The sequence below is a fragment of the Schistocerca cancellata genome, chromosome 9 (assembly GCF_023864275.1).
Source record: "Schistocerca cancellata isolate TAMUIC-IGC-003103 chromosome 9, iqSchCanc2.1, whole genome shotgun sequence".
Classification (NCBI taxonomy): Eukaryota; Metazoa; Arthropoda; class Insecta; order Orthoptera; family Acrididae; genus Schistocerca; species Schistocerca cancellata.
In genome coordinates, this window is record NC_064634.1 from 453,752,947 (window position 1) to 453,779,118 (window position 26,172).

At 58.5% G+C, this 26,172-nt stretch overlaps 1 protein-coding gene across 1 annotated transcript; it reads right to left on the reverse strand.

The window, feature by feature from the left end:
- Positions 1 to 11,528: 11,528 nt before the first annotated feature.
- On the reverse strand, positions 11,529 to 13,703 carry LOC126101485 (nucleolar protein dao-5-like). Its single transcript, XM_049912134.1, has 3 exons — positions 13,503 to 13,703; positions 12,681 to 13,451; positions 11,529 to 12,293 (listed from the first exon to the last, which is right to left on the reverse strand). The coding sequence occupies exons 1-3, from the start codon at positions 13,701 to 13,703 to the stop codon at positions 11,529 to 11,531; spliced, it is 1,737 nt and encodes a 578-aa protein (XP_049768091.1).
- Positions 13,704 to 26,172: the final 12,469 nt, after the last annotated feature.

The following is a 26,172-nucleotide window of genomic DNA, read 5'->3' on the forward strand; positions in this document are numbered from 1 at the left end:
AGCACACACGACAGCCAACATCACGCGTGACGAGTTAGACATTAGGTTCACACGTCTCGGTTAGGTTCGGTGGACGTGGGTTAGGTTAAGGGCACTTGGGTTAGGTTAAGGGTCGGTGTTAGGTTAAGCGTCAAACTTAGGTTAAGCATTCAAACACACGTCGGGCGTCAGAGGTTAGGTTAGGTTAGGTTAGGTTAGGTTAGGTTAGGTTAAGGCCACTTGGGTTAGGTTAAGCCTCAAACTTAGGTTAAGCATTCAAACACGTCAGCCGTCAGGTGGCCGCAGCAGCCGCACCTACCTACCTACCTACCTACCTACCTACCTACCTACCCACCCACCTCACGGCCGGACAGCTTAGCTTACTTGGCGCTGAGGCTGACCTCACCGCACCTCACCTCACGCTAACGCTACGCTACAGGTTCGGTTCGGTTCGGTTCGGTTCGGTTCGGTTCGCTCAGCTTAGGCTTAGAGCTTAAGCGCCGAGGTCGGATTACGTTGGTTCACACCTTCGGGCGCCACACTTTGGGTGTAAAGGTCGCCGAAGCCACAGACAAACGGGCAGCACGACCACGACCAGATACCGAGACACACGGACCACCCACCGGCCAAAGGGCACCAAACAACAAACCAGAGCACCACGTGTCGACCAGAGCAACCCGCCGCTCACGCGACGTGGCTGGCACCGAAGGGCCGCCGCAACTGCGCTTTCCGCGCCGGGCCGGATGCACGTGCGGCACCACCACCACCGCACACAGCCGCTGTTCAACATCAACCAACAACACGCCGCGGTCGCAGCCTCAACGCCAGCACACGTTTGCACCACCATTCACACGCACCGCACAAACAGCTGTCGCCGACAACACAAACACACCGCAACGACGCCGCCGCCTCTACTTGTGCCGGCCGGCCACCCACCCCACCGACGGCGCACCTGTCGGCAGTCGGCAGTCGACACGGGAAACGCACACCGCCACTTCGCTCGCGCGCACGCCACCAACCAGTCGTCGTCTCAAACATAGGGCAGGCAACAAATCGCCTCGCACGAACCGTCCACAAAACTATCAAAGCACAGCCTCTGGCTAACGGCCACGACGCAGCGGCACCGCTGCTCCTTTCCCCGCCCCACTCGATTCACAAAGTCACGCGACACCGCCAACGACGGCCTCGCTTCCCGCAACCGACACCTTTCCGCCACTACGCACAGCCGCACCCGACGCCCGTGGCAACGACACAACTACTGCACTATCCACCGCCGCCTCCCCCTTCCCGTACACACAGCCAGCCAGCCAAAACCACACCAACGACCCAAACACGCACGTGCAACGGCACACCCCAACCAGTCAACGTCGACAACCACACGCACGGCTCGAAACCGGCGTCCTTCCACGTTGCCATCAAGCTACACACAAGACACAAGGAACCAACAACAGCAAAAGCCTGCCCGCCCGCCCCACTCTCACGCCGCAAAAAGCACACCGAAACCGCCAAACGCACATTCCCATCGCACTGACACCGACCGGCTCGCTACCACCACACCTGTGCGGCAGCCGTTTCGCAAACATGACACGGCGCGACATGACATCACGACCAACTCTCCTTTCCGACGCCTTCGGCCGGAGCACAACGCCGCCAATTCGCCACACAGTCACACAGTCGACAAGCGCCCGCCCTCCCTGCACGACGCCGCGCAGCAAAGGCGCCCGCAAACACATACCTCTCCTCTCTCTCGGCCGCCCGACGCGCCAACCGCCACACCGCCAGCCACTCGCAATTGTGCACTGCCGCCAGCCACACGTCCAACACGCCGCGCCGCCTCCGGCCACCCGCCAGGGGGCGCTCACGTCCGCGACAACAGCGCGGCCCGCCGGGCCAAACCGAACCGAGCCGCCCGCCGCTGCTCTGCACATCTTCCTGCGCGCATCAACAAAACGAGGCACGCGAGCACACCCCGTCACAACGCCACATCACGCAAATGCCGTGCCGACCTCTTGTGTCTACCGCCTAAATTGCACTCACCAGCCGCCCCTTCTTCTTCCTACCTATCCATCTGTGCGTCTGTGTCGGTCCGCGCGTGACGCCTCTCAACATCCGCCGTCGCCGTCCCCGTTTCCGCCCCAATGCCATCGTCGCGCCGCCGCCTCCTCCTCCTCCTCCTCCTCCACCGCCCCTGTCCGGCCCGCACCACACCATACACCGCTGCTTGTCCCGGCCGTTGCCACCAAAGGCGCCTACCGCAAACGCGCCACGCCGCAGCCCCCGTGCGTGCATCTCCGTGCCGACGCTGCCTCTCTGCCCTCCCGCACGCACTCGACCGACCGACATGCACTGCGTCGACGGCCTCGACAACACAGTCTCTGGCTCCGCACTGCGTGTTCCGGTACGCACGCTCAAACACGTATGTACTCATTACCAGCGATGGCGAGGCACGACACAATCTCTGACCAGAGAGTTTCTTATCGTCGCTAGTCTGCGCCACACGACACTAGTAGCACGTAGCGGGTCGGCAGGAACAGTTGTCATCTATATGTGGCGGGTCGGGAGAGGTAGTAGTCAGTCGACAGTATTAGCGAGTGGACGATTCTACTGAGCGGGCGGCGGCGTGCTCTTCTCGCGACTCTGGTCTCCGTTCGGGACGATGCATATTGTTATTAAAGGTAAGGTAATGAAGCTGCATTGCGCAAATCTAATAATGTATGTCAATTGTAACTATTTTCTTCACAACAAAATGCCCCAATAATACTTTGTTTCCAAACTAACTTTTTTAAAGTACAACCATTCATTTCCATTTAAAGAATATTTCCTACGCATTTCCTCCAACAATCAAAATTAAATGTGTGAGCCGGCATTCATTGCACGAAGCTGTGTACAGGTATCTACAGTTAAGAGCACATGTAGATGCAGTTTGTTTTCTCTTTTGTCTTTTTGTTTTTTTTTTTTATTGACGTAACGATCTTTTGCTCTTTTTATTCTAATTTGTACGTAGGCTGTTTGTTTAGATTTTTATACTGGTAATGCCACGTAGCGCTCTGCGTGAAAAATCAATGCCTGTGCTGTGTGCAGTCTGTGGCTAGTTTGCATTGTTGTCATGAACTGCTATAGCTGGATGTGAACAGCGCGTAGCGTTGCGCAGTTAGGGGTGAGCCGCCAGCACTGGTGCATGTGAGGAGAGAGATGGCGGACTTTTCAAATTACATATATTATGACTGGTGATGATGATATTAAGGGTAAATACATTGTTTGTTGTTCTCTATTAAACATCTTTACTTTGCTAACTATCCCTATCAGTAGTTAGTGCCCTCCGTAGTTTGAATCTCTTATTTAGCTGGCAGCAGTGGTGCTCGCTGTATTGCAGTAGTTCGAGTAATGAAGATTTTTGTGAGGTAAGTGATTTCCGAAAGGTGTACTTTAATGTTACTCAGGGCCATTCTTTTGCAGGGATCTTTGATAGTCAGATTGCGTTGCGCTCAAAATATTGTGTGTCAGTTTAAGCACAGTTTTGTATACATTGTTGTTCAAAGGGGGACGTCTCAGAATACAGGGCCGAAGGTCAGCCAGCGCTGCCCTTACAACGTTTATCGGGTTTTCAACTACGTCTGTTGAGATGTTCATCGTTCATTATTTCCATTCATCAATATTATCGCGCGTTTCTCATCAATCTTCGTTCGTTCATTTTCTAGGGACGTTAACAACATTCTGGCACATTTTTATCATCATTCACTCACTCACTCACTCACTTACTTACTTACGACTATTTGTGCGGGGAGGTTACACTTGGGTCCGTTTCCATTTACATTCAATGTTGATAGACCTTTTTTTTTTGTTGTTGTTTTGTTTCTGGCAGGTTACAAAAGGCCTCATTTTATGTTGGTTGCAGCAGCGTTTTTCTCCTTCTTTCTTCTAGTGTTTTCCCCGCCCCCGCCCCCGCCCCTCCCGCATCCGTCGGGTCTCACCACGTTCACTGACAGCCGCGTCTGCGGCTACACCACAACGGCCCCCTCCCGGCAACCCATTCGTTTTCTCTTCTTTTGCACAAAAACAACGCCGCACGCGCCAGCCGAGCGCAGCGCAAGCCACCCACACCGCGCCCCTCCCCGTCTTTATAGCCTCCGCGTCTCGTTTTCTTCGTTTGCCCCCTCCCATCTCCCGAATGCCATGCCATGCCGGCAGCGTTACGCGTGCCCCTCCCCTGTCCACACACTACCGCGAAACGAACAGCCTTCCGGGCCACATGCAGGGCACGCCCACCGCCATTCCCGGACGCAATTCTCAAAACAACACACACACACACACACACACACACACACACAAAATGAACGCACTATCCCACTTCGCTTCTCTCTCTCTCTCTCTCTCTCTCTCTCTCTCTCTCTCGTCCCTTCCCTTTAACGAAAGACAAACAGACCCCGGTTAACACACTTTCTCGACACCTTCATGTAGGGAGGGAGGGAGGGAGGGTGCGTGCGTGCGGTGTCTCGACCGTGACGGCAACCATCCACGATCCATTTCCCCCACTGGTAAAACATGTTCACTAACACCTACAGACATCATTCCGTACACACACAATGGCTTTGCACACGAACATAGACGGCACGGGCACTGTCGTACATTCTTCCTCAGAACCATCTCAACGAACGTTACATACACATCCGGGAAAGCAAAGCAACGCAACGCACAATTCAGCCGTCAAAGGTAACGTTCACCACGGCAGACACTTGCCGCCGCGCCGTTACACGCATTTCAGTGCGGCTACAATACACCTCCGACACGGGAACGTTCCGTTGCTCTACACTGCGTTTCTCCGTTTTGTTTGGTTTCTTTTTATCCGTTTTTTTTTTCTTCTCTCTCTCTTTTTTTTTTTCCCCTCTGTCCTTTCCTCCACCATTCTCTCCTCACGTTCTGCCCAGACATTCGACCGATCAGAGGTTCACCTTTCGGTAACCGTTCTCAGCGCGACCGTATGACGGGTGTTCAAGACGTCCGTTGCGTGATGCCGGTGTACCGCGCCGATCGACAGTTTCCCAGAGGCGACGGATCGGACCACATCACCGACACACACAAACACGTGTGCGCACATTCGCCAAAGCGACCGTCGTCTTCTAGCGTCGCGCTTACTCTACTGTACTGCACTGGACTGGACACGCGTGCATGCATCTTCAATGACGACGTCGGTGTGCGTGCGTCGTACGCACAAGCAGACACAGACACGACTATCGAAATCACAGTCGGAGGGAAAGGTACATCATCGTGCGTGTCGCCCGTACAATGCAATACACATTGGTGTCTCAATGCGCGTTCATTTAAGCGTCACTCACACGCCTCCACGCTGCAGCATTTACAGACACATCTCACCCTCGCCATGTATGGCGTGCAAACCGACCCGAAAAAAAAAAAAACGGCCGTCGTTACACACTGACATTCCCAACAATCGCGTTTCGTTTCCATCCGTCACGTAACTAACCGGCACCTCCATCCAAAGGACACATCACCGATCGCACTTCCCCCACCTCGCAGACAGGTAACACCAACGAGTTGTGCGCACGTGCCTCCATTCCACGTCACACCGTGGCCGTACCCCGCAACACGCGACGCGCCCCCATCAATCAAATTCATCGCATCGGCCACCCCACCCCGTCGCGTCGCAACCAAAGCGGTAGCTATTGCCGCCGTCCACCCACTCACACACACACAAAACAACAACAACAACAACAACAATTCCGCCCTTCCCGCAAAGGCCATTTGGTGGCCCTGAAAAGGGCCGTTTTTGCCGCTCTCGCAACGGAGGAGCCTTCTCTCCTTCCATTCCAGAGCCACCTCCTTACTTGGAGCTCGTGTACTTGGTCACCGCCTTCGTGCCCTCGCTCACGGCGTGCTTGGCCAGCTCGCCAGGCAGCAACAGCCGCACAGCGGTCTGGATCTCGCGGGACGTGATGGTCGAGCGCTTGTTGTAGTGCGCCAGGCGGGACGCCTCGGCCGCGATGCGCTCGAAAATGTCGTTCACGAAGCTGTTCATGATGCTCATCGCCTTCGACGAGATGCCCGTGTCAGGGTGCACCTGCTTCAGCACCTTGTAGATGTAGATGGCATAGCTCTCCTTCCTCTTGCGCTTCTTCTTCTTGTCGCCCTTCGAAATGTTCTTCTGCGCCTTGCCAGCCTTCTTGGCGGCCTTCCCGCTAGTCTTGGGCGGCATCTCAAACAAGAACGTGAACGTACGGCAGCAACACCAGTAGCAAGCGCTCCGCTCTAGTCAGCGTCTCCCCACACAGTGGCACCCAGCGCGCCCCGCCGCCGCACCTTTACCAGCTCGCCCCGTTGCGGCCGCCGACCAATGGGCCGCGAGCGCAACCGGCCGCCGCACCCGAGAGCATAAAGGACCCCCACCCCTGGCGGCGCCGCCACTCCGCTGCTCGACTCGCTGCGGCTCGCACCGTCGTTCGTCTCGTCTCGTTTCTACACCACAGCCCATCGCCATGTCCGGACGCGGAAAGGGAGGCAAAGTCAAGGGCAAGTCAAAGTCCCGCTCAAGCAGGGCCGGGCTCCAGTTCCCGGTCGGCAGAATCCACCGCCTCCTGCGCAAGGGAAACTACGCCGAGCGCGTCGGCGCCGGGGCGCCCGTCTACCTCGCCGCCGTCATGGAGTACCTCGCGGCTGAGGTGCTCGAGCTGGCCGGAAACGCGGCCCGCGACAACAAGAAGACGCGCATCATCCCGCGCCACCTGCAGCTTGCCATCCGCAACGACGAGGAGCTCAACAAGCTCCTGTCGGGCGTCACCATCGCACAGGGTGGTGTCCTGCCCAACATCCAGGCCGTCCTGCTGCCAAAGAAGACCGAGAAGAAGGCCTAAACAGAGAGGCCAGGCAATCGGCACGCGGACCCGCCGCCCAGCAGCGCTGCGTGCTCCCCTGCACGCAACGCGCGTTGCCGGCTCGGCTCACAACAATCGGCCCTTTTCAGGGCCACCACACAAACCTACGTCCAAAGCAAAATTTCAGTCGTCCTCGCCGCGCTTTACTTTACTTTAACGTCACTTCCACAGCCGCCGCCGCCGGCAACAAGACCATACCAACTGCTACGGATTGCAGGGGGAGATATTCTGCGAGGTACCTCGGTGTCACGCCTGACATCGAAGTGTCACATAGGGGAACGTGGCACAAACGCTCGCGCCAGGATGCAGATCCTGTACCCCTGTTCCCTCGACCCCGCAACAGGGGTAGCGATACTGGAATATGCGCGCCCTGTGTGGGGCTATGCAGCCAGATCGACGATGCATCGCCTACAGAAGGGTCCAGAGCAGAGCGCTCTACGACGGGCCTTACACGTCCCCGCGGCAGACCTGCCTAGAACCACTCACAACACGATTCCGCGCCCTGGCAGAAGCGTTCTACGCGACCGCGCGGAATTCACACAATGACTATTACGTCTTGACCCTTGGGCAATATGAACACCACAGGGACAGATGTGCAAGACCCGAGTCGCTACTCCAGCAGTAGCACAAACAGAACACATAATCACTCTCAACAAACAGCAACGTCCGAGAAAGCACACTACCAAAGATAAGAACAACACACAGAAAAGAGGAGCTAATGTCCACAGGCGACAATAACCTCCACCAACTCCCCCTCTAACGGTAGAGGACTAAAGGAAAGAGAGAAGAACAAGAAGAGCCGCCGCCGCCGCCATCTTGTCGTCCACAGCCCGTGTGGCCCAACACACACACACATTTCTCTCGTTTTGTTTCGTTTGCCTCAAGCACCTCCACGCACGCACAGTCGCCTTCCAAACGACAACGACAGCAATAATCACCACTGTTAAACGAGCGTGTCGACACACCGCCCTCCACTCCCGCGCGCCCCATACAAACGAAACAGCTGATCCGGCCGCCTTGCCTCGGCAACTCCAACGCCGCCGCAAACACACAGCCAAAACCACGCAGATATTCACCGCCTCTCGCACAACAACAACACACAGCCCGGCGTCTCCATCGATCGATAAACAAAACAAACACACAACGCCCTCTCTCGCACACACACAGCCACAAGACCCGCTTCCTTTCCTTTCTCCCAGTCACGTCAGTCAAACGCAAACGAAATGAAGAATGAAAGAAAGAAGGCAGGCAGGCAGGCAGGCAGGCAACACAGCGCACACACGCAGCAACAACACAGACTCTTTCGCACTTTTCAATTTCCGAACAGTGTGGTGGCCCTGAAAAGGGCCGTTTTCGTCTCTCCCACGGCCGCGGGAAGGCCAACGCGGCACAGCACACCGGCTGCGACGCGCCTAACCGCCGAAACCGTACAGGGTGCGCCCCTGCCTCTTCAGGGCGTACACCACGTCCATGGCCGTCACAGTCTTGCGCTTGGCGTGCTCAGTGTACGTCACCGCGTCGCGGATCACGTTCTCCAGGAACACCTTCAGCACTCCGCGGGTCTCCTCGTAGATCAGACCAGAGATGCGCTTCACGCCGCCCCTGCGAGCCAGGCGGCGGATCGCGGGCTTCGTGATGCCCTGGATGTTGTCGCGCAACACCTTGCGGTGCCGCTTGGCGCCACCCTTGCCGAGCCCCTTTCCTCCCTTGCCGCGGCCAGTCATCTCTTCTAAATCCTCAAAAAAGCTCAGGCAAGCAAAACGTCTGCTGCAGCGGCTGGCTCCTCACCCGGCGCTAGCGAGTCGGCTACGGTCTGCGCCCAGCGCCAGGTGTGCTAATGTGTGGAACATGCGTGTTTGTTCCACGTGACGAGGTTGTAGTTTCTAATAGCCTTTCGCTATTTTTCCTACAATAGGCAGAGTCTTAGTTATGGGGTAGGCTTATGTCTTCTTATGCTGTCCTGCACTGCGGACTTCGTGTTAAGGTATGCTGCGTGGTTACTGACGCAGCAAGTCTGGCCAGCGAAGGGACGCTCGCCAGTGTGGCCGGTGGCCGAGTCCTCTAACCAGTTGATTGGTTGACCTCTCGGCCTTTTCATAGAAAGTCGTCGCTGTTTCTCGGAATCTTTGCCGCAGCGGCTTGATTCCAGCGACATGGTGGAGTTCCTCTGTGGGGAAGTCCTTGGGTAGATGCAGTGCAAGACGCAACGCCCTGTTCTGTATTGTTTGCAGGCGTTTGAGGTTGGTTTCAGCCGTGTTGCCCCACACGACTGCGGCGTACTCCAGCAGCGGTCGAATGGCGGCCTTGTACAGCGTAAGACCGACGTCTTCTGGCAGCGTTGTCGTGGGGTTGAGCACTGGGTAGAGCAGCCTTAATCTACCCAGTGCCTTTCCTCTGGTTGCTTCTATATGTTGCTGCCATGTGAGACGCCGGTCTAAAGTAACGCCTAAGTACTTGGCGGTGCGGTTCCAAGGTACTGGCACACCACTCACCGATACTGTCGGCGCGTCTTGACGGAGGGGGCGATTTGTGATGATTATCGCCTGGCTCTTGTCTCCGTTGTAGGCGAGGCGCCACTTTCTAGCCCACTCCGAGAGCTCGTCGGTGGCTGCCTGTAGACGCCGCTGCAAGACGTCGACGCTCCAGCTGCTACTGTAGATCGCCGTATCGTCGGCATATAGTGCCGTCTGGACGCGGTTCGTGCGTGGCAGGTCGGCGGTATAGAGGGAGTACAGCGTCGGACCGATGACCGAGCCTTGAGGTACACCCGCAAGTATACGGCGCTCCGTGGAAATTCCACTGGAAGCACGGACGTGAAACGTCCTTTCCTGCAGGTAGCTCTGCAGGAGCCTTACGTGCGACACAGGTACCCCCTGCACAAGAAGCTTGAACAGGAGGCCGTCATGCCACACGGAGTCAAAGGCACGAGACACGTCCAGCAAGAGAGCGCCGAAATACTTGCGTCGATCAACGGCTCCGAACGCTTCCTCCGTCAGGCGGAGCAGCTGGTGCGTCGTCGCGTGTTCCCGACGGAACCCGAACTGCTCGTCAGGGAGAATTCCTTCGGCGTTTACATGCGCCAGCAGGCGGACCAGGTACAACCTTTCGAAGACCTTGGAAGTTGCTGGTAGAAGGCTGATGGGCCGGTAGTTGTTCGCAATGCGTGCGTCCTTCCCCGGCTTCGGCAAGGCGACTACCTCAGCATGCTTCCAACAGGCTGGAAACTCGCTGGAGCGCAGAATCCCGTTAAAGATGGCCGCAAGATGTTGTGCTGCGGCGTCGGGAAGCTGCTTCAGCATTAGGTTTGTAATGTTGTCTGCTCCGCCTGCTTTCTTGGGCTGAAGGTGGCGAAGCTGTAGTTGCACTTCTTCCGACGAGACAGGCTGAATCTCGTCGTCCTCTGCGCGTTCACGTAGGAAGACTGGAAGACGGTCTGCTACGAGTCGGACGTGTTCCTCGTCTATTGGGTCCTCCATAGGGGTAAAGTTTGCAGCGAAAGCATCAGCCAATGCGTTAGCCTTGGCGTCTGGTTCGCTAACAAACCTGTTACCCACTAGCAGAGGCGGTATGGGCTGCGTGCGGCGTAGGAAGCTTTTCATGGACTTCCACGCCGACCCGTCCTCGACGTTAAGTTGCCCTATTTTTGCAGCCCACTCAGCGTTTCGATGCGCATCCACATCCGCCCTGATGTGGCGGCGCATCCGATTTAATTCTCGCTTGGTGCGCGGGTTTCGCGTGAGCTGCCACTCTCGCTGCAGCCTGTTTTTAGCTGCTATGGCGTCTCGGATGCGTTGCGGGAGCTGGTGAGGGAGGTGAACTTCCTCCGCTGGACGCCTCGCGGGTGTTGCGGCCGTGGCTGCATCTGTGAGGGCTTGAGACAGGTGCTGTAGTGCGGCGTCCACGCCTTCGACGTCGACGTCGGGGAGTGTCGTGAGGGCTTCCGTGACGTTCGCTCGGTACTCTTCCCAATTTATACCTCGTAGGTCGAGTCCTCTGCGTTGCAACGGCATTACGTCGGCGTTGAGCAGGAAGATGACTGGCAAGTGATCGGACGCGAGTGCCGTTCGAGTGCTGGCCGCCACTTGCTGCCGTATGCCCTTCATTATAATAAAGTCCAACACGTCCTCCCGTCCGCGTGCTGGATAGATGGTGGCGTCGTGTGGGCCTACTGCGACGGCGTCGTGACGCTCTATTATGCGTTGTAGCCGTCTGCCGCTGGTGTTCGTAAGGCGGCTATTCCATGCCGCGTGCTTCGCGTTCCAGTCGCCCCCAAGTATAAGGTTTCCTTGGAGGGACAGGAGTTTGTTGGCGTCCGCGACATCTAGTTGTCCACGCGGCGGCCTGTAGACAGCACAGAAGGTTATCCTGCCGTGCACAGTGTCGACTGCGACTGCGGCTGCTTCAGTCGACGTCAGTTCTGGCACGGGAACCCGATGGTGTCTGATGGAACGCCGAACGTAAACGGCCGTCCCACCTCCTGCAGTCGGCCTGTCGTAGCGGTGGCAGACGTAATTAGCGACGCCGACTCGTACGCCTGGCTTTAGGTGAGTTTCCGCGACGAGGCAGATGTCTATGTCCTCGTCGCGCAGAAACTGCCGGAATTCACCGTCCTGCGTTTTCAGGCCATTGGCGTTGAATACGCAGACCCTGAGGCTTCTTGGGTTTTCAGGCATGATGGGCGGTGGAAGAGGCTATGGCGAGTACTTGCTGTACTGCGGCCATCAGCTCGGTCACGCGAGCCATCATTAGTTGCATCGTGTCAAGGAGACGGTCGATGCGGTCGCCATCCTGTCGGGGGCCGATATCATGGCGGTCGGTGTGTACGCCATTTTGTCGGGGGCCGACAGTATGGCCGTCGCCAGTGGTCCGGTTGCCGCTGCGCTGCTGGCCGCCGTTGGTGTGGGCTGCTGGAGCAGGCTGCTGGCCGGTGATTGGCCGCTGGCGACGCCATCGCGGTTCAGGGAAGTCGGCCATGCTGGACCGGTCCGGGACGGGCGGCGCTGATTGGTCCGCTCCGTTACGGCGAGGCGCGGTGGTAGGAGCTGATTGCCGAGGTAGGGGCGCAGGCGGGGGAACTACCTGCGGCTGGGCCGCCAATGGCGCGGCTCGCTGCGGCGGGGAAGGCGGGCCTGCGGCCTGGTTGGCTGCGGCCGGTGCTGCGTGAAGGCGCGCTTGTACCTGCTGTGAGGCGGCGGGCGGAGTCTGTCCGCCATCGCGCTCCATTGCCGGTGGGGCGTTCTGCGGCTGCCTGTGGGGTTGCTGCCGCTCTTTGTTCCGGGCGTCGGAGTTCCCGCGCTGCTGGGCGAGGTTGACGACCGCCTCGGAATGTGGTCGGCCGGATGCGCGGCCTCGGCGGCCTCGTCTCCTCTTTGTCTGGCTGTGCGTTGGGGCTCCACGTGGGTGCGACGTTCCCGCCGAAACTCTTCGCTGCTGCGTTTCGTTTCCGCGGGCGCGAGCCGCAAACGTTTTGTGTCTTGTGCAGCCTCTATAATTTGCGCAGTGCTCTTCGCCACAGAGTTTGCACTTGGGCGTAAAGTCTTTGTGTGGTACACCAGTTTTAGCACACGCTTCGGTGGCGTGTTGCTCACCGCACTTAACACAATACTCGGGCATTCCACAGTACTTAGTCGAGTGGCCGAGTTCCAGGCAGCGAAAGCACTGAGCGTATGCAGCTTTGTTGCGTAGCACTTCTGCACACACTTCCAAGTTGCCTATCCGCTTGAGTTGGAAAAGCTTCCGGTTTTCCGCCGTGTTGCTTGCAATTACCAGGAAGAGCGGGTTGCGTCCCTTGGTGCGATGAAGTTTCATTCTTATGACTTCCTCGACGCAGTAGCCCATTTGTTCCAGATCTTCCTTCACCTCTTCCGGCTTTAAGGTGCGAGGGATTTTTCGAAATACAACCTTCAGGGGCTTCTTCCTGTTGGAGCTGAAGGTGTAGAAATTCCAGCCCCGTCTGGTGCATTCCTCGCTGAGTTTCACGAAGTGTTCGGTGGTTTTCACCTTCACTTTGTGAAGGTCATCGCCTGACGTGCTGATGGTGTAGCTGTCCCTTCCAATCAGCAAGTTCAGAGCGTTCTGCAGCTCACGAAAGTGGCGTTCAAACTTCACTATAAGCGGCGGCGGTGCGCGACGCTGCTGCAGCGGTGGCAGAGTCAGCTCCTCGTCTTCCGAGTCACTTAGTGCTTGGAAGCTGTTGCTCGTGCCTACTGGTGCTGCTGTCGGTTGTCGTGTGGCTTTTGCGGTCTTCGTGGGAGCTACGAAGCTGTCGTTGTCCACTTTGGACTTCAGCGTGCGGCGGCGAATTTTCGTCCCGGTTTTGGTGCCGTTTAGCGCGTTTTCCTTGCGGAACTTGCGCGCGTCCGGGGCTGAGGAGTCGTCGTCGGACTTCTGCCTCTTCCTCGAGGCGCGCGACGTTGACGGTTGTGAGCCTGCCGATGTCTGCTCCGTCTGCATTTCCTCTTCGTCGTTATCGGAGTCGACTCCGAGGGGTGCAGCGGCTGCTTGCGGCATGAGACTCACCAGATGCTGGAATGCTTCGTCGATGTCCTGCTGCGCGGTGGGGACGTCCACAGGCGTCTCCAGCGGCAGCTGCAACGACGCACAACACTCGCTAGATATCGAAAGCGCGGTTTCACTTACGCGAGTGACGCGATAGGCGTGAGCACGGTCGACGCTCGTTGAGGGAGGAGTACTATCAGAGACGCTCCGTAGCGAATCTGACGTACTCGACTCGACCCCGTTAGCGTGCAGGGACGCGGCCCTGTCCGCTGGAGCTGTCGGAGACGCATTAGCGGCCTCTGGAGCGGAGCGCTCGGCGCGTGCGTCCGTCTCGCTCGGCATCGCTAACTCGAGTGCGCCCAGCGCACGCGCCAGCCCCCCTATATAGACTCTGGCCCGCCCTCCCCCCACCACGCGCAACCGAGGGCATATAAGCGCACCACGGTGGCTGGCGCGCGCCCGCCCAGCCCCCATTCGAGTTCGTGATGGCGAGCAAGGAGGACGTATGTAACGCGCGCGCGGCCGCGGCAGCTGCCGCCGCCGCGCCGGAGCTGTCTGATCGCCGTCCGGCGGCGCCCGCGCCGTCGGCGGCCCCATTGGACGCTCCACCTATGACGACCCGGCAACCCCAGGCGGACCACGAGAATATGACGACCCAGCGAGACCCGGACGATGAGATGGACTACTCTACGGACCCTCCCCGTGAAGACTGCGCTACCGGCGCCCCGCAGCGGGTGCTTCAGCGCAAGCGATCGGCTGTCACGTCAGCCAGTGATGACCAACACACTTCTGGTACGAGTGACGCTGGCTTCAAGAAGCCGCCGCCTAAGAAGAGGGCGGCTCCACGACGGCGCAACCCTGTTGCCCCTGTGCCTACTGCTAATCCGTACGACGCCCTAGCGGATGGCGCCGACTCTGAAGATGCCGACGAGCCTTCCCCGGCGACCGCCGACGATGCTACACGTCGTTCCGGCCCTAAGCTGCCACCGATTGTCATCGACTACCCTGACGATTACATGACGCTTCGGGACTGGCTCCAGGCCAACCTGAAGAATGCTTTTACCGCCAAACACTGCGGCGAAGACCGTCTGAAGCTGACTGTCGCCACCACTGAAGATTACGTTGCTGTTATGGACGTGGTTGGTGCACGTGGTATACCGAACTACACCTTCCCCACCGTGCGTCCCAAAGTTCTCAAGGTTGCCATGAGAGGCATACCGCTGAAGATGAAGGCAGACGCCTTTAAGGACGGCCTTATCACTATGGGTTTTGCGCCTACTGCTACCACGCGAATGAAGATGCCTGGTACTCAGCGTCCCATCCCTTTGATGGAGATCGTGTTGCCTGACACACCTGATAACAGGCAAATTTACCAAGTCACCCGGTTTTATGACCTTTCGGTGACTGTCGAGAAGCTACGCGCACGGAAGGGCCTCGTTCAATGCTACAATTGCCAGGAGCCAGGCCACACTTCCCGCCTGTGTCGCATGCGGCCCCGTTGTGTCAAATGTGGCGAGGGTCACCTCAGTCAGCAGTGTACCCGGAACCGGGACGAACCGGCCACCTGTGCCCTGTGCAAGCGGGCTCATCCTGCCAGCTACCGCGGTTGCGCTGTTCACAAGGCAGCCAGCCGCCGCCAGCGTGGACTACCTCCCTTGCGGGAGACGTCCCGCTCCGATGGTCGACAGCTGCGGCGCCGAGCTGCACCACCGCCTGCTACTCCTTCGCGCCAACCCGCCCAGCGGCGCCTGCTTGCTGCTCGGGCAGACCTTGGCTACGCCGACGTCCTTCAGGGCCGGACGACGCCTCCTCCTGCCCCTGCTGTCCAGCCTCCGCGACGCCCTGACGACGGGCCTGCTCCTCCTGCTGCAGCTGATGATTTCATCGCGGTCCTCAAAGAAGTTCAGGCCACCCTTGTGGCTGTCTCCGCCGCACTGGCCCAGCTGCCGGCCGCCATCACTGCTGCAGTCCATGCAGCCCTCCGAAGTTTCCCCACCGCCGCGGCGTCCACATCCACTGGCCATGGCTCGCAACCTTAGGCGCCACCAGAACTTCACGGCTGTCACGTGGAACGCGAATGGCCTCTTCCCAGCGCTTCTCGAATTCCGGCAGTTTCTCCAGGACTACAGCGTTGATGTGTGTCTCCTCACCGAGACGCACCTCAAGCCTGGCCTTCGAGCGAACGCCCCGAATTACGTCTGCTATCGCGACGACAGGCTGACGGCTGGCGGTGGCACAGCCATCTACGTCAAGCGGACACTCCGGCACTACCGAGTCCCTCTGCCACGTCTGGACTCCTGTGAAGCCACGGCCGTTGCAGTGGAGACGTCCCTTGGCACGGTCATCTTTCTCTCCGTGTACCGGCCGCCACGTGGCCACCTCACCATCCACGACGCTGACGCTCTCCTCCGTGCTGGGGACAAGATCTTCCTCGCTGGGGACCTTAATGCCAAGCACCAGCTCTGGAATTCTCGGACGCTGAACGTCAGTGGGAGGCGGCTCTATAATGCTGCTGAGAGGGCACGAGCTTCTGTCTATGGACCTGACGAGCCAACGCACTACCCTCCGAATGGTACTGCTCCCGATGTCTTGGACATTTGTCTCGTCAAGGGTGTCGACTGGTTTGTCACCCCCGACGTTCTCCACGTCTTGAGCTCCGACCACTTGCCGGTGCTCTTTCGGCTGTATGTCACTCCGCTTCCTCCAGCAGCTAAGCTCGACACCCGGAAGACCGACTGGCCGCGCTTCCAGCAGCTTGTTCTGGAACGCCTCCCTGCCGAGCCACCTCCCCTGGACACCGATGTCGATGCTGCTCTCCACACCCTGACTGCAGTTCTCACCGCGGCTGTCGCTGACTCCACTCCGCCTCCGCGGGTTTCCTCTGTGGCGGCTCCAGCTCTTCCTGCAGCCATACAGGCCCTTATCCGAGAACGAAACCGTCTCAACAGAGAGTGGCGTGAAACACGGCAGCCTCTGCTGAAGCGGCGCATCAATCATCTCCGCCGCACCATCAAGGCTGCCCTTGCTGCTCATCGTATACGCCGGTGGGAGGAGAAGCTTGCCTCCATTGATCCTGGGGCCGACACGTGGGAGATGGTCCGTTCCCTCACACGCCATCGCCCGCACATGCCGCCGCTCACAACACCGGATGGACCTGCCTACACGCCTGCCGCTCAAGCCGAGGCCTTGGCGACGGCTTTCGAGGCCAACTTCCGGCCCCTTGCGGTGCCGGTCGACCACGAGAACGTCCGCACGGTCGAGACCCGACTTCCTGTCTTCCTCCACGGCGACCCCGGTGACGCCACCATTGTCCCGACGTCGGAACGGGAGGTCACTGACCATCTTCGACGACTTCCCCAGAAGAAGGCCCCTGGGCACGACAACGTTGACGGGAGAGTCCTCCGCATGATGCCCAGGCTTGGCATCTTGTACGTGGTCGCTCTCTTCAACGCCATCCTTGTCCAGCTGCAGTACCCAGAAGCTTGGAAGACGGCTGTCGTTGTGGCGGTCCCGAAGCCGGGCAAAAACAGGACGGTGCCGGCGCATTATCGCCCCATCAGTCTCCTCCCGACGTTGAGCAAAGTTTTCGAGAGGATCCTCCTCTCTAGGTTCGGCCGGCTGCTTCACCAGGACAATATCATTCCTCGGGAGCAGTTTGGATTCCGCCAGCACCACTCCACCACTCAACAGCTGCTCCGCGTCGTCGAGGAGGCGACACTGGCTTTCAACAATCGGGAGTTTTGCGGCCTTGTCCTGCTGGATGTGTCAAAGGCCTTTGACACCGTCTGGCACCACGGCCTGCTCTTCAAGTTGTTCCACCTCGGCATCCCTTCGTGCTTCGTCCGCCTTCTTGCCAGCTACCTTGCGGGACGTACTTTTGTCGTCCGGGTTGGCAGCACGACTTCCTCTGTTCGCCCCGTCCTTGCTGGCGTGCCGCAAGGGAGTGTTCTGGGCCCGATCTTGTATTCCGTTTACACCTCCGACCTGCCGGTTTCCCCGAGGGTTGGTCGTGCCATCTATGCTGATGACACGGCCCTCTTCTCGCGCCATCGCGACATCGACGCCGTCCTCCGACGTCTGCAAGCTGCGCTGCAGGACCTCGAGCGTTGGGCCGCCGATTGGAGGATCAGCTTCAACGCCACCAAATCTCAGGGGCTGATCCTCACTCGCCGTCTCCCACCTGACGTGCCACCCCTGGTGCTTTGTAACCAGGCCATTACTTGGACCACGACTGCTACCTACCTCGGGGTCATTCTCGATCGCAAGTTGACATGGAAGGCTCAAGTCTCCGCTGTCCACCGGAAGACGTCTCAGCGGGCTGGGGCATTGTACCCCATGCTCAATGAAACCTCCTCGCTTCCTGTCGCCAACGGACTGCGTCTTTATCGCACGTGCATCCGTCCGGTCATGGACTATGCGTGTGAAGTCTGGGGCAATGCTGCCCCCTCTCACATTAAGAGGCTCCAGCAACTACAAAACAAGATTTTGCGCCGAATCTACCATGTGCCGCGTGATTTTCCTCATCGCCTCCTCCATCAGGCGGCTGAGGAACCCCTAGTCCGGGAGAGATTTCAAGCTGCAGCGCGCCGGTTTTACACCACCACCCGCACTTCAGACAATCCCCTCGTCCGGAACTTAGGGCGACATAATGACAATTACGACCACTATAGGCGGCCCGTTGCCCTGATCGAATAATCAGGTCAGCCCCGCAGATTCCCCACCACCAATTCCTCTCTGCGACTTCCAGTTATCACACGCGATGTCCTCCACCAACCTCAACCTGCAGCCTTGGTAGGAAATGCCTCTCGGTAAACCCTACATTCACGATAGACCGGGATGTTCCACACCCCGTCCAGAATCAAGTGAGGCCGCGGCGCGCGCCCGTGTCGTCAAGGCAGCACCCGACGCAGCACCTCGCCTCCACGCCGCTCCGCTACCGCTACCGCTATGGCCCGCACAAAGCAAACGGCCCGCAAGTCCACCGGCGGAAAGGCGCCGCGCAAACAGCTCGCCACCAAGGCGGCGAGGAAGAGCGCGCCCGCCACCGGCGGCGTCAAGAAGCCCCACCGCTACAGGCCGGGCACCGTCGCCCTGCGAGAAATCAGGCGCTACCAGAAGAGCACAGAGCTGCTCATCCGCAAGCTGCCATTCCAGCGCCTAGTGCGCGAGATCGCCCAGGACTTCAAGACCGACCTGCGCTTCCAGAGCTCCGCGGTCATGGCCCTGCAGGAGGCCAGCGAGGCCTACCTCGTCGGCCTCTTCGAAGACACCAACCTGTGCGCAATCCACGCCAAGCGCGTCACCATCATGCCCAAGGACATCCAGCTCGCGCGCCGCATCCGCGGCGAGCGCGCCTAAACACCGCGCCAGCCGCTGGGCACCGCCCACGCACGCAACAAACAAAACGGCCCTTTTAAGGGCCACTAACATCACTCCGTCGCGAGCAAACTTTGTCGGTCGCCTCTCGCCCCACAACCACAGAACCAAAGACAAAACACACCACTTCCACTTCCCGTCCGTCCGCCACAGCCGCTCTCTCTGCCAGCTTGCTGGCGCGCGCAACAATCAACATCATCCCTCCCCGGCGCGGCGCTCAAAGCGCACAATAACCCATCGGCCGACGCCGTCAACCACACGGCCGGCCGCCGCTTCGTTTCGAAAAGAAAAGAAAAACAAACAAAAAAGCCAGGCAAGTCCAACGCCACCGACCCTTTCCACATCTCAGCGTCCCCCGCCCCCGTTGCAAGAACACACACAAGACAAGACACGTCCGAGAAGAAGAAGGCAGGCAAACCAAAGTATTCAAACAACATGACACAAACCAACAACCGTCGGCCGGCCGCGACCAAAAACGGCGACAATCAACCGCTACCGCCGCCCGCACCCGCCACCGACCCCCCGCAATCCAACCACCACGGCACGCAAACAGTATCCACACACGGGCATACAGAAACGCCAGACGACGCAACCACACCGCAACACAAACACGACAATCAAAACCTTCCCGACGTGCTTTGATGGCCCTGAGAAGGGCCGTTTTGGGCCGCGCGTCTCTTGCGCGCCACTAGACGACGGGGACGGGGGGTGGGGACGACGGAGTCATCCGCCAACCCTTCCTTTCCCATTCCTTTCTTCTTCTCCTCTACTTCTTCTTCTTGGGCGACGCCTTCGCCTTAGACGGCGTCGTCGCCTTCTTCGGGCGCGGCGCCTTCGGCTTCTTCGTCGGAACCTTGGCGGCCTTCTTCGCCTTCGACGGCGACTTGGCCTTGGCCGGCTTGGCAGCAGCCGCCTTCTTCGCACCGGCGGGAGCGGCCGACGCCGCAGACGCCTTCTTGGCGGCGCCCGCCTTCCGACCAGTCGCCGCCTTCACGCCACCAGCCTTCTTTGCGCCGGCCGCACGGGCGCCCTTCTTCTCCTTGCTGGCCGGAGCGGCGCGCTTCTTCTTGGCACCGCCAGCACGAGCCTTGCCGCCCTCAGCCGCCCCGCCGCCGGCGCCGGCAAGCTTGAAAGAGCCGGACGCGCCCTTCCCCTTCGTCTGCACCAGCTCGCCCGCCACCACGGCCGACTTGAGGTACTTCTTGATAAACGGCGCCAGCTTCTCCGCGTCCAGCTTGTAGTGCGCGGCAATGTACTTCTTGATCGCCTGCAGCGACGATCCGCCGCGCTCCTTCAGACTCTTGATGGCGGCCGTCACCATCTCAGAGGTGCGCGGGTGCGCAGGCTTGGCGCGCGGCTTCTTCGCAGACGACGCAGACTTTGCCTTCTTCGTAGTGCCGGTGGCGGCGGGTGCCGCAGCAGTCTCGTTCGTAGCCGCCTGATCTGCCATTTCGACGACGCGCGTTAACACACAGCGAGCAGCGAGAGCGAGAGGAGACACGCAGCGAGCGGAGCGCACAGCAGAGGAATAGCCGCCTCGACGCACAGGCCCAGCCAGTGTCGCGGGCGGGCGCGGACGGCCGAGAGAGCGGCCGCCACTCTGCGCGCCGCCGCGCCGCGCCTCCCGCGCTTGCTACCGCCCAACGTCCGACAGCCTGTGCGGAGCAGCCCCACACCTGCGCCACAACCACCCGCGCCTTTCAAACCACCGAGGATGGGGCTACACACAGCCACACCACAGTCGCCAACCAGTCGCCACGGCAGCGCCGCAAACCACGGCCAAACTGCAGCCACCGCGCGCTACAGCCTGGGTCGGCCCGCCGAGAATCGCCGCCCACGCCCAAATGCCGCCCCCACAGCCCCAGCCGACGACCCGCCACAATGGCCAAACCTTCGGCAAAAGCCCCACACCGTCGCCGCGGCAGCCCGGCCAGCGCGGCCGGCGCCACAGCCACACAAGCGGAGGCGTGCGGCGATGACGGCCGTGCAAACGCACCTCCGCCGCCCCATCGCCCTCCCACCGTTTCCCGATCGGCCCGCAGCCGTCGGGCCACGTCCTCCTCCTCTCGCCCGCCAACATTCACAGCCCTTTCGTTCGTTTCCCAACAATTTCAATTGTGCCCGCCGCAAAAACGGGCGCCGCCTGCAAAGCAACATGCTCCGCCGGAGCGCCCCTCGCCGCTTACGAGCCAACCCCTCGCCCGAGGCAAACCGAAATCCGCAACTACAGACCAACCCAATCTGCCGTCAGCACACACGACAGCCAACATCACGCGTGACGAGTTAGACATTAGGTTCACACGTCTCGGTTAGGTTCGGTGGACGTGGGTTAGGTTAAGGGCACTTGGGTTAGGTTAAGGGTCGGTGTTAGGTTAAGCGTCAAACTTAGGTTAAGCATTCAAACACACGTCGGGCGTCAGAGGTTAGGTTAGGTTAGGTTAGGTTAGGTTAGGTTAGGTTAAGGCCACTTGGGTTAGGTTAAGCCTCAAACTTAGGTTAAGCATTCAAACACGTCAGCCGTCAGGTGGCCGCAGCAGCCGCACCTACCTACCTACCTACCTACCTACCTACCTACCTACCCACCCACCTCACGGCCGGACAGCTTAGCTTACTTGGCGCTGAGGCTGACCTCACCGCACCTCACCTCACGCTAACGCTACGCTACAGGTTCGGTTCGGTTCGGTTCGGTTCGGTTCGGTTCGCTCAGCTTAGGCTTAGAGCTTAAGCGCCGAGGTCGGATTACGTTGGTTCACACCTTCGGGCGCCACACTTTGGGTGTAAAGGTCGCCGAAGCCACAGACAAACGGGCAGCACGACCACGACCAGATACCGAGACACACGGACCACCCACCGGCCAAAGGGCACCAAACAACAAACCAGAGCACCACGTGTCGACCAGAGCAACCCGCCGCTCACGCGACGTGGCTGGCACCGAAGGGCCGCCGCAACTGCGCTTTCCGCGCCGGGCCGGATGCACGTGCGGCACCACCACCACCGCACACAGCCGCTGTTCAACATCAACCAACAACACGCCGCGGTCGCAGCCTCAACGCCAGCACACGTTTGCACCACCATTCACACGCACCGCACAAACAGCTGTCGCCGACAACACAAACACACCGCAACGACGCCGCCGCCTCTACTTGTGCCGGCCGGCCACCCACCCCACCGACGGCGCACCTGTCGGCAGTCGGCAGTCGACACGGGAAACGCACACCGCCACTTCGCTCGCGCGCACGCCACCAACCAGTCGTCGTCTCAAACATAGGGCAGGCAACAAATCGCCTCGCACGAACCGTCCACAAAACTATCAAAGCACAGCCTCTGGCTAACGGCCACGACGCAGCGGCACCGCTGCTCCTTTCCCCGCCCCACTCGATTCACAAAGTCACGCGACACCGCCAACGACGGCCTCGCTTCCCGCAACCGACACCTTTCCGCCACTACGCACAGCCGCACCCGACGCCCGTGGCAACGACACAACTACTGCACTATCCACCGCCGCCTCCCCCTTCCCGTACACACAGCCAGCCAGCCAAAACCACACCAACGACCCAAACACGCACGTGCAACGGCACACCCCAACCAGTCAACGTCGACAACCACACGCACGGCTCGAAACCGGCGTCCTTCCACGTTGCCATCAAGCTACACACAAGACACAAGGAACCAACAACAGCAAAAGCCTGCCCGCCCGCCCCACTCTCACGCCGCAAAAAGCACACCGAAACCGCCAAACGCACATTCCCATCGCACTGACACCGACCGGCTCGCTACCACCACACCTGTGCGGCAGCCGTTTCGCAAACATGACACGGCGCGACATGACATCACGACCAACTCTCCTTTCCGACGCCTTCGGCCGGAGCACAACGCCGCCAATTCGCCACACAGTCACACAGTCGACAAGCGCCCGCCCTCCCTGCACGACGCCGCGCAGCAAAGGCGCCCGCAAACACATACCTCTCCTCTCTCTCGGCCGCCCGACGCGCCAACCGCCACACCGCCAGCCACTCGCAATTGTGCACTGCCGCCAGCCACACGTCCAACACGCCGCGCCGCCTCCGGCCACCCGCCAGGGGGCGCTCACGTCCGCGACAACAGCGCGGCCCGCCGGGCCAAACCGAACCGAGCCGCCCGCCGCTGCTCTGCACATCTTCCTGCGCGCATCAACAAAACGAGGCACGCGAGCACACCCCGTCACAACGCCACATCACGCAAATGCCGTGCCGACCTCTTGTGTCTACCGCCTAAATTGCACTCACCAGCCGCCCCTTCTTCTTCCTACCTATCCATCTGTGCGTCTGTGTCGGTCCGCGCGTGACGCCTCTCAACATCCGCCGTCGCCGTCCCCGTTTCCGCCCCAATGCCATCGTCGCGCCGCCGCCTCCTCCTCCTCCTCCTCCTCCACCGCCCCTGTCCGGCCCGCACCACACCATACACCGCTGCTTGTCCCGGCCGTTGCCACCAAAGGCGCCTACCGCAAACGCGCCACGCCGCAGCCCCCGTGCGTGCATCTCCGTGCCGACGCTGCCTCTCTGCCCTCCCGCACGCACTCGACCGACCGACATGCACTGCGTCGACGGCCTCGACAACACAGTCTCTGGCTCCGCACTGCGTGTTCCGGTACGCACGCTCAAACACGTATGTACTCATTACCAGCGATGGCGAGGCACGACACAATCTCTGACCAGAGAGTTTCTTATCGTCGCTAGTCTGCGCCACACGACACTAGTAGCACGTAGCGGGTCGGCAGGAACAGTTGTCATCTATATGTGGCGGGTCGGGAGAGGTAGTAGTCAGTCGACAGTATTAGCGAGTGGACGATTCTACTGAGCGGGCGGCGGCGTGCTCTTCTCGCGACTCTGGTCTCCGTTCGGGACGATGCATATTGTTATTAAAGGTAAGGTAATGAAGCTGCATTGCGCAAATCTAATAATGTATGTCAATTGTAACTATTTTCTTCACAACAAAATGCCCCAATAATACTTTGTTTCCAAACTAACTTTTTTAAAGTACAACCATTCATTTCCATTTAAAGAATATTTCCTACGCATTTCCTCCAACAATCAAAATTAAATGTGTGAGCCGGCATTCATTGCACGAAGCTGTGTACAGGTATCTACAGTTAAGAGCACATGTAGATGCAGTTTGTTTTCTCTTTTGTCTTTTTGTTTTTTTTTTTTATTGACGTAACGATCTTTTGCTCTTTTTATTCTAATTTGTACGTAGGCTGTTTGTTTAGATTTTTATACTGGTAATGCCACGTAGCGCTCTGCGTGAAAAATCAATGCCTGTGCTGTGTGCAGTCTGTGGCTAGTTTGCATTGTTGTCATGAACTGCTATAGCTGGATGTGAACAGCGCGTAGCGTTGCGCAGTTAGGGGTGAGCCGCCAGCACTGGTGCATGTGAGGAGAGAGATGGCGGACTTTTCAAATTACATATATTATGACTGGTGATGATGATATTAAGGGTAAATACATTGTTTGTTGTTCTCTATTAAACATCTTTACTTTGCTAACTATCCCTATCAGTAGTTAGTGCCCTCCGTAGTTTGAATCTCTTATTTAGCTGGCAGCAGTGGTGCTCGCTGTATTGCAGTAGTTCGAGTAATGAAGATTTTTGTGAGGTAAGTGATTTCCGAAAGGTGTACTTTAATGTTACTCAGGGCCATTCTTTTGCAGGGATCTTTGATAGTCAGATTGCGTTGCGCTCAAAATATTGTGTGTCAGTTTAAGCACAGTTTTGTATACATTGTTGTTCAAAGGGGGACGTCTCAGAATACAGGGCCGAAGGTCAGCCAGCGCTGCCCTTACAACGTTTATCGGGTTTTCAACTACGTCTGTTGAGATGTTCATCGTTCATTATTTCCATTCATCAATATTATCGCGCGTTTCTCATCAATCTTCGTTCGTTCATTTTCTAGGGACGTTAACAACATTCTGGCACATTTTTATCATCATTCACTCACTCACTCACTCACTTACTTACTTACGACTATTTGTGCGGGGAGGTTACACTTGGGTCCGTTTCCATTTACATTCAATGTTGATAGACCTTTTTTTTTTGTTGTTGTTTTGTTTCTGGCAGGTTACAAAAGGCCTCATTTTATGTTGGTTGCAGCAGCGTTTTTCTCCTTCTTTCTTCTAGTGTTTTCCCCGCCCCCGCCCCCGCCCCTCCCGCATCCGTCGGGTCTCACCACGTTCACTGACAGCCGCGTCTGCGGCTACACCACAACGGCCCCCTCCCGGCAACCCATTCGTTTTCTCTTCTTTTGCACAAAAACAACGCCGCACGCGCCAGCCGAGCGCAGCGCAAGCCACCCACACCGCGCCCCTCCCCGTCTTTATAGCCTCCGCGTCTCGTTTTCTTCGTTTGCCCCCTCCCATCTCCCGAATGCCATGCCATGCCGGCAGCGTTACGCGTGCCCCTCCCCTGTCCACACACTACCGCGAAACGAACAGCCTTCCGGGCCACATGCAGGGCACGCCCACCGCCATTCCCGGACGCAATTCTCAAAACAACACACACACACACACACACACACACACACACAAAATGAACGCACTATCCCACTTCGCTTCTCTCTCTCTCTCTCTCTCTCTCTCTCTCTCTCTCTCTCTCTCTCTCGTCCCTTCCCTTTAACGAAAGACAAACAGACCCCGGTTAACACACTTTCTCGACACCTTCATGTAGGGAGGGAGGGAGGGAGGGTGCGTGCGTGCGGTGTCTCGACCGTGACGGCAACCATCCACGATCCATTTCCCCCACTGGTAAAACATGTTCACTAACACCTACAGACATCATTCCGTACACACACAATGGCTTTGCACACGAACATAGACGGCACGGGCACTGTCGTACATTCTTCCTCAGAACCATCTCAACGAACGTTACATACACATCCGGGAAAGCAAAGCAACGCAACGCACAATTCAGCCGTCAAAGGTAACGTTCACCACGGCAGACACTTGCCGCCGCGCCGTTACACGCATTTCAGTGCGGCTACAATACACCTCCGACACGGGAACGTTCCGTTGCTCTACACTGCGTTTCTCCGTTTTGTTTGGTTTCTTTTTATCCGTTTTTTTTTTCTTCTCTCTCTCTTTTTTTTTTTTCCCCTCTGTCCTTTCCTCCACCATTCTCTCCTCACGTTCTGCCCAGACATTCGACCGATCAGAGGTTCACCTTTCGGTAACCGTTCTCAGCGCGACCGTATGACGGGTGTTCAAGACGTCCGTTGCGTGATGCCGGTGTACCGCGCCGATCGACAGTTTCCCAGAGGCGACGGATCGGACCACATCACCGACACACACAAACACGTGTGCGCACATTCGCCAAAGCGACCGTCGTCTTCTAGCGTCGCGCTTACTCTACTGTACTGCACTGGACTGGACACGCGTGCATGCATCTTCAATGACGACGTCGGTGTGCG

Bases quoted from the DNA above. Each gene is read 5' to 3' on its own strand.
- LOC126101485 (XM_049912134.1), bottom strand. From the start codon at position 13,703: ATGCCGAGCGAGACGGACGCACGCGCCGAGCGCTCCGCTCCAGAGGCC. The intron at 13,452-13,502 runs GTAAGTGAAACC...GCGTCGTTGCAG, and splicing joins ACGCCTATCGCGTCACTCGC to CTGCCGCTGGAGACGCCTGT. The intron at 12,294-12,680 runs GTCATAAGAATG...AACGAAACGCAG, and splicing joins TGGGCTACTGCGTCGAGGAA to CAGCGAAGAGTTTCGGCGGG.